This window comes from Eleutherodactylus coqui, chromosome 11, assembly GCF_035609145.1.
Source record: "Eleutherodactylus coqui strain aEleCoq1 chromosome 11, aEleCoq1.hap1, whole genome shotgun sequence".
Lineage (NCBI taxonomy): Eukaryota > Metazoa > Chordata > Amphibia > Anura > Eleutherodactylidae > Eleutherodactylus > Eleutherodactylus coqui.
In genome coordinates, this window is record NC_089847.1 from 94,201,459 (window position 1) to 94,209,947 (window position 8,489).

The 8,489-nt window shown below is 41.7% G+C and overlaps 1 protein-coding gene across 3 annotated transcripts in view; it reads left to right on the forward strand.

The window, feature by feature from the left end:
* The window catches only part of PKP3 (plakophilin 3), a 55,600-nt gene extending 47,514 nt beyond the window's left edge, over nt 1–8,086 (forward strand). For 2 of the 3 annotated variants that reach the window (XM_066583067.1, XM_066583066.1), the window contains 12 exons: nt 139–227; nt 555–1,204; nt 1,871–1,997; nt 2,093–2,297; nt 2,724–2,898; nt 3,730–3,847; nt 4,163–4,327; nt 4,505–4,690; nt 5,098–5,251; nt 5,368–5,560; nt 6,228–6,315; nt 6,427–8,086. In XM_066583067.1, the coding sequence (XP_066439164.1) occupies nt 139–227; nt 555–1,204; nt 1,871–1,997; nt 2,093–2,297; nt 2,724–2,898; nt 3,730–3,847; nt 4,163–4,327; nt 4,505–4,690; nt 5,098–5,251; nt 5,368–5,560; nt 6,228–6,315; nt 6,427–6,462 (2,186 nt within the window). In that variant the 3' untranslated portion in view covers nt 6,463–8,086. The remainder of the gene's footprint in view (nt 1–138; nt 228–554; nt 1,205–1,870; nt 1,998–2,092; nt 2,298–2,723; nt 2,899–3,729; nt 3,848–4,162; nt 4,328–4,504; nt 4,691–5,097; nt 5,252–5,367; nt 5,561–6,227; nt 6,316–6,426) is intronic. The other variant, XM_066583068.1, reaches the window with a different exon arrangement.
* Nucleotides 8,087–8,489: the final 403 nt, after the last annotated feature.

Here is an 8,489-nt window from a genome sequence, read left to right on the forward strand (position 1 = left end):
TGCAATACCAGACACAACACCTGGACAAGAGTGGCGCCATTTCTTGTTGGTTTTTTTTTTTTTCTACTCTTTCACCATCACCGTTGCAGTGACTTGTCTTTGAAGGTTTAATAAGTGTTTGTTTTTTAATCCTTACAGAGAGCTTCACCTCTCGATCCCTCTACAGCACTGCGCCAAATTCCTACAGCTCGCGCTCTCAGATCCTCAGTACTGATCAAAGGCAATCTGTAAGTACCTGTTAAGGGAAGCTGGTGGGGTGGAGTGATACATTGTAAATCCAACACAAGTATGCTGTAATATATTCATAATCCTGTGCAAATACCATCTTTATTGCCATCTCTTCAGTCGTGTCAGAACTTATGCTCTACTTTATGCTAAAACACCTGGTTTTTCCGGTAGTGCACAATTCCCGTCAAGAATATCGTGTTGATATAATTGTATAATGCTCGCAGAATTTTCAGCAATTTGATTAGTTTTATACCCAATACACTAATCAGAGTCTATACTGTTTCCGTATATTAGCACCGTATGTAACTCTTGCTTGTTCTTTGCAGTCCGCACGATCTACTGGCTATGGCACAGTGGGAGGCATGCGTTCAGGCTACTCGTCCCGCTCTGCTGTGGATATTGGCGCAACACAAAGAATCAGCGTACCTCCACAACAACAGCGTCAATACGCTACCTATCGTCCATCCTCTTACCATGAACGAGTATACCCAAGCAAAAGGGAATATGATACAATGTCTCTAAGGTCTTTGCGTATTGGAAATGGTGACGAGAGATATGACCATGGGTCTTCTAATTCGGGCTACTATACACGTCAAATGTCTTCTACAAATGCGGGCCCAACGCTACAAAGGTCTCTCTCTGGAAATATCGTTGATGATGGCACTTCGTGGGTGGAACGAGCAGAGGTGGCACAGACTCGCACAATCCGAGCACCTGCAATGCGCACCTTACAACGCTTTCAAAGTAACAACCGGGCTCGTGTTGCATCTGGTGCTTATGGCACTTTGAATTCAGTTTCCCCACAACAGCAGAATCTTGTAAGCTCTAGTTATGTAACAAATGTGATGGAACACAACTCTCGGGCTCCCTCTGTGCGGAGCATGGCAGAGTCTTCACACCAAGTGCAAGAAATGAGGGGCATCGATGTATTTGATGGAAACAAGAGTTTGGTGAGCCAGCATTCTTTTACAAGTGGGTAAGTTGCATGCAGAATGGTACAAATGCATCTGAATGGTTTTGTAGAAGATCAGAATCTTGACTATGCGTTGCGGCTTGGCCTTATTCACTAGGGTGGCACTGTTGATACTTGGTAGGAAATATGAGTTCACACAGAGGCGTAACTTGAAGCTTCTGGGCCCGATGCAAAATCTGTAACAGGGCCCCCAACTATAATGATTTTTTCATAGTACTAGTCTCCCAATATGGAGAACAGAGGCCTTATGGGCCCCCTAAGGCTCCTGGGCCCGGGTGCAACCGCATCCCCTGCACCCCCTATAGTTACGCCCATGAGTTCACACAAATCATGTGTTACACTTTTGTGGTGTATCTACTTTATAGCATGTGACATTACAAGCACCAATTTGATAGTTGCCTAATCGGGCATTACAGGGCTCAGTGGTTGGCACTGTTGACTTGTAACTATTGCTTGTGTTCGAATCCGACCAATGGCAACATCTGCATGGAGTTAATATACTCTTCTTGTGTTTGCAATGATTTCCTCTGGGTACTTGTGTTTCCTTCCACGCTCCCAGAAATGCCCTACTGATGGTACCGTTAAATTTCAAGCCCCATTGAGAATAGTTGGTAATGAATTGTGCTATATAGGCAATAAGAAATTAAGGCAATCTATATTGACTTTCAGATTTGATGACATGAGCATGCCAACTGCGGTAAAATATCTGGTGGCTGATGATGACCCAAGCCTACAGGTCATAGGAGCAGCTTACATACAGCATCGATGCTACAGTGATGCAGAAGCCAAAAAGCAGGTAAGCAATAACTTTACATGTATTATAGCATAGTTGCTGTCCTTGGAATCCTTTTTTGGCTCCGTCAAGAACTCTTTATCCTATACACTCTCCAGGCTCGAAGCTTGCAAGCTATTCCAAGGCTAGTGAAGCTCTTTAATAACCCAAACCAAGAGGTACAGCGTCATGCCACGGGAGCCATGCGTAACCTTATCTATGACAATGCTGATAATAAGATAGCTCTGGTGGAGGAAAATGGTGTTAGTGAACTTCTACAAGCTCTGAAGGAGCCAGATGACGAACTCAAAAAGAACGTAACAGGTATGTTGTATGTACTTATGTATAACAGATGTATTGGGAGAGACTATATCTATTAGTCATATCTACTATGCCATGCAGGCCTGGTTCGGGACAATTTACTAGATTGTTCAAGCCAGAGCTCAAATGGGTAATGCAGTGGTGTCTTATTGATAGAAGGAACATTGGTAAATGTGATCAGGCTTATATCAAAGTCTCCATGGCCTTCAATTTCTGCTTTAGGGTAGTCCTTCAACATTATGAATGGGATGATGTATGAATGGCATACTGGACCAACTTTTATGATGTCAGAAAGAACGCTGTATGAAAATATATGATGGATATGGTCTGGGCATGTTGATATCTTATTGACATTTAAATGCTCTCCCAATATATTTATGCTTTTAGAATAAAGAAGTTTTAGTGACAATTTTTTTCCCCACTTTTCAGGAATTTTGTGGAATTTGTCATCAAGTGACAACTTGAAATCAAGATTGGCACGTGATACTCTGAACCCCTTAACGGATCGTGTTCTCTTTCCACTGTCTGGTTCTTCCGGATCTGCTCTTATCCAACAGAATGCATCAGAAGCTGAAATATTTTACAATGCCACTGGCTTCCTCAGGTAAGGTTTATCCACATCAAAGGCTTTACACAGCGCTTTTTCCCGTATTTGATTGGGAAAATGGCTCTACAGTGGATATGGCACTGCATTGTGGCTTCAGTTATAAACAGAAGCTACTGCAATCAATAAGGAAAAAGAGTGATTTATGCCTTTCTGCACTATGGAACAGAGAAAACAATTTGTGGAATACATTAGGAATAATGGTACTTTTTTATGGGGTTGGGTAAGCACACGGCACCTGAATGAGCCTATAAAACAGTGTAAGCCTCCCCAATATGGACTGCAAGACCTCACAGATATAGAGTATTAAAGATGGGGACCATAGCTTAGACAGGAGCAGGAGCCAGTAATGGGAGCTTGAAGTTGATTTTTTTTTTTTATTTTTATTTTTTATTTTTTTTAAAAACCAACACATTTCATTCCCATAATGGCCTCTTCATCTGGGCTCTTTTGCGATTGGTAGTCAAGCCAGATGAAGGTCCGATTACGAGATTAAAATGTATTGCCTTTTTCTAATAAACTTCAAGCCTCTATTACTGGTCCCTGCTCTTCTCTAAGCTCACCATGGTCCCTATCTTTACTAGTGTATTTCTGAAGCTGAAATTACAACTCTGATGTGAATGAAGCCTAAACCAAGCCATATTTTTTTTCTTAAAACCATAGACTGGTAGAGTTGGAAGGGACCTCCAGGGTCATCGGGTCCAACCCCCTGCTCAGTGCAGGATTCACTAAATCATTCCATCCACGTGTCATCCTTTCATTTGAAAGTAAGGTTACTATGAAAGTTTTTAATAATATAGATTGGTAATGTTCTCTGTCATTTGCATGTAGGAACCTGAGCTCAGCTAGTGAGGACACACGTCAGAAAATGCGTGACTGCCCTGGTCTGTTGGACGCCTTGGTTGGCTACACAAACCAGGCATTACAGGCTGGAAAAGCTGAAGACAAGGTGAGATGTCACTTTTGTGTAATCTGTAAGGAGGCCGCCAATAACTAAAGGATCTTCTTAAGTTACCAATGGCATCATTCCTTCGTACCTTGATGGAAACTACGGTACTATATGAGCCGACTGGGCCTAAGATGAAAGCCCAGCTTGGCTTTGGTGCCAGATTGTATATTAAAGTGATATTGTATATTAGTATACAGTCTCGGGGGTGGGGTGGGGGGGTTCTGATTGGTTACTGCAATATAACTTCACTGGATAATCTTTAAAAGTTCTGGCTATTCTTCTCGAAACTAAAGCAATTGTTTTTCTGTTTTCTAGAGCGTGGAAAATACAGTGTGCGTACTGAGGAACTTGTCTTATCGACTTTATGATGAAATGCCGCCATCTTACCTGCAAAGGCTAGAAGGAACTCAGCGGTCACGGTCTACAGCTGGAGATGCTGTGGCTGGCTGCTTAACCCCACAGAGCCGCAAACTTAAAGAGGTAAATGTGCACAAAAATTCACAAGGGCAACTTTTTGTGAGTGACGACGTTACTGCTAATTTTTGTCTCTCTGGCATAGAACTGTAATAAGACCTAATTAACTACTTTTCTTCATCGTTTTGAATGTTTATCTTACTATTGCATGGCATTTAGTTATACTTTTCGTTTCTCCACAAGAAGCAACAGGGCACGGACATGGCAATCTTTGCAGAGATCTCTAGGGATCCAAAGGGAATGGAGTTACTGTGGCACCCGCAGATCGTCAACCTTTACAACCGTCTACTGCAGCAGTGTGAACTGAACAGGCACACTACAGAGGCAGCTGCCGGCGCTCTACAGAACATCACTGCTGGAGACCGTAGGGTATGTAGATCATATGCTTTATTATTAAGGTTAATGAATCGTCAAGTGTTTCAGGATTTAGAAAGTTGGGGCTTTTTTCATCCAGAAACAGTGCCACAGTTGTCTGTTGGTAGAGTCTGGTATTGCAGCTCAACATTATGGAAGTTAGAAGTGACTCTGAATTGTATGTCGACAAGCGGAGTCTTGCACTGGCTCTCTGCCATGTACATGAGCCCTATATAACATACAGGCTTGGCTGTTTTTGGGCTGGTGCATATATATACAGGGGAAGCTGTCAGTTGATGTCTATTTTATGTGTTTATTCAGCCTAAGGAACTGCAAGAGAAGGATACAGTACCAATTGTTCTACCCTTTGAAAGCCATGTTTAAAGCGTCCATACTTAAATGTTTTTTTTTCTTTATTCCAGTGGGCAGGTGTTCTAAGCCAGGTGGCATTGGAACAGGAACGTATTCTAAACCCAGTTTTGGATCGCTTGAGGACTGCAGATCACAGCCAACTTCGTTCTCTCACAGGCCTTATCCGCAACCTGTCTAGACACGCCAAAAACAAGGACGAGATGTGTGAGTACTCAATTCATGCTACTCCCATGTCTTTCCCTCCTCTTCTATGTATTATAGTCTTTGCTAAATCTATATTAGTGTATAACCATATTCTTTATCTTCTTGCCATTGTTTAGCCACCAAGCTTGTGAGCCACCTTCTCGAGAAGCTTCCCGGTGAGAGCACAGACAAGAGTCCTCCTGCTGAGGTCATAGTCAACATAATCGCTGTGCTCAATAATTTAACTGTAGCTGGACCTTTGGCAGCCCGCGATATTGTATACTTTAATGGGCTCAACAAACTGATGTACATAAAGAGGAAGCGTGATAGGTAAGTTGGAGCTGAATTCTTTTCATAACCATATTGTTTAGACATAAATTTTATTTGTATAGTGGACATGAACATAATTGGGAATACCATGTGCAATCAGAAGGATAGGGGTTCCATACGCCAAAAACTTTTTTCCATTTCCACTCGACATTATAAGACTTGCGATATACAACCACTGTTAAGAGGGAAGAGTGTTCCTTATGTACCTACTATGGAAATGGTAGGAAGTAGGGACCTCCCTTAAAGTTGGCTCGTCTTCCCTTCGTCTTCCCTTCGTCTTCCCTTCGTCTTCCCTTCGTCTTCCCTTCGTCTTCCCTTCGTCTTCCCTTCGTCTTCCCTTCGTCTTCCCTTCGTCTTCCCTTCGTCTTCCCTTCGTCCACTGCTCCATTTAGACAGCTTGTTTTCTCTGACCGAAAATAAAGGCATAGAGAAGCAGTAGGGCCCCAAAGATGTCTATGGGAGCCGTATTGTCTCTCCATACAACTCGAGGTTATACAGAGATCTAATACGGCTGTGTGCTTGAGACCTAAAACAGTTTACTTTTATGTCTGCAGTCCGTAAGTAATGTTCTAGTCATCCTTTTGGTATTACACTTGGCTTTTGAAGTAAATCTAGATGATGTCTGTGACAGGTTCCCAAGACTTGACTTTTCTCTTTCTCTCTTAAGCCCAGACAGTGAGAAGTCTTCCCGGGCTGCTTCCAGTCTTCTTACAAATATGTGGCAGTACAGCAAACTGCACCGTGACTATAAAGCGGTGAGTAATCTCATTGTTTGTCTGTCATACAGGTCACATCCCAGCACTAAACCACAGCATCGAGCTAATGCCAAATATGCCATCTCTCAACGTCTTGTTCTTCTTTTGCAGAAGGGATACCGGAGGGAAGACTTCCTTAGCCCATGATGTGTTCTTTGCCAACTACACTAGTGCCGACTTCCTTCTGCTCCGAAGATCACTGAGAAAGCACAAATTAACTCAGTACTTCCCCTACCATGCATATATATTGGCACTCTAAATACAAGAAAGCAGTGTTTGCGGGGCCAGTGTATGTATCTAGATAGACAGAAAAAGTTAAATAAGTAGATAAACGCCCTAGTTGGCTTTTATTTTGTAATAAAACTTTTTAAAAAAATTAAATAAATGAGAGAATGTATGGGTTAGTACGGAAACCATAAACTTGATGTATTGGGTGCGTTTTGGGTTTGTACATTTAATATATGCGAATACTTTCTGTGGAGCAGTAACATATATATACTACTTTAATGTTGAATTGAAACTCCAGCTCAATATCTGTTCTCTGTATCTATCTAGCTGTGTCTCAGGGCTTCTAAACAATACCAACTCTCCGGATGTTCGTTTTAGTAAATACATATACTCCCCATAATATAACAATTCCATTCTGTTATTCTGCCTGGAACTATATTAATAGATTTTATTGGGTCTTACCATTCTGCTTGTCAGTGAGCATCATGTTCAATCAGTGTTGACCGTGTCAGAGCACATAAGGACAAGACCCTATTGACAAGGGGAATAGTAAATTTTATTTATACGTTTCCAGGAGGAATAAAAGGGGGTGTCTAATAAAAGATGCAATAGAATTCTGTACTACAATAGACCTATCAGGAGAGATTACTGCTCCCCTCTAAATAAGCTTATAATAGAATACAGAAAAATATCCAGTAAATAGAAGTTGCCTAAAGTTCTTTTTGACTACTTTTTTCAGTTATGTTTCTAGAGAAAGCTGGGTGATGGCCAATATAGCCATCCTTACAGCTCCCATAGAGGTTGTCCCCCTTTTTTTTTTACTAGACCCCTCAATGTAAACTCCTGGGAATTGTAAAATTCCCAGGAGTTTTACTTATTTTTAGACCATTGTATCCTGACGGCATTTTTGTACCCGTATCCCGGCCTGACTGTGGGTCGTCTGACCTGAACTCACAGCATCACCGCTAGAGAGAAATGAACAGGATTGGTTCAGAAATCTGGTTAGATCCCCGTAGAACCAGACATACTATTGAGGAGACTAAGGAAGCTGGTTGATAACCCATGTTGACTTGTAATGGAGGCCATATTAGTTGTCACTCACAACTGGATATAACTAAAGGCAGCTAAATGTAAATTTTGACATCTTGATGCATGTATACTTAAAAGTTGGGCTTTTATTCACTGGTATTTTTGTTTTTAACAGTACAAAAGTTTGTATCCCCCATCCCCTTTATATGTCAGCCACTTCCCAAATATCTTCTGAACTATATTTTAAGTAAATATTATAAAATGTTCATGTGGGTGCGGGCAACAAAGGAAATTCCCAGTATGAATGTTGGCTAGTGTGTGACTTGGGCAGCTGTGGGTAGATTGAGTGCCAGTGTAGATTGATGAATAGAGTGTAGTTCTTTTTTAATCTCAGGGGAGCATTCATGTTTGTGCCTTATGTCCTTGACTTACTCCAGTGCGCCTTCTTCCTTCCCATATCATCCTTGTAAAATATAGCTCCATGTTCTGTAAACAATAAAAGTTTTGAATTCTATGGGCGATGTTTGTGTGTTGTGATTCCACAATCAAGGGTTAAGTATGGGAACTCCTATGAAGAAGACTGCCTCACATTCCTGGGTGGAGGTGGAAGCTTCTCCCAGATGCCGCTGCCTTGCTGGGGCCTGTCTTATGACAGGATTCCCGGAGGTGAACATCATGTGCTCCCTGCAGATATAGTTAATATATGCCATTCAAGGGGAGAATAATTTAATTCCTCTTTTGCTTTTTACTTGGTTGTTTACAGCCTGTCTCACTTTAAAAAAAAAAAGTGAAAAGTCGATGACCCACTGACAGTTTTTGCTTTTGGACCAAACTTGTGTTGGACCAGGTTCACATGTGGGCTGCAACCTCCATTCAGAGGTTCCGTTGAAGATGCGGCACAAAATACTGGAAAAAAT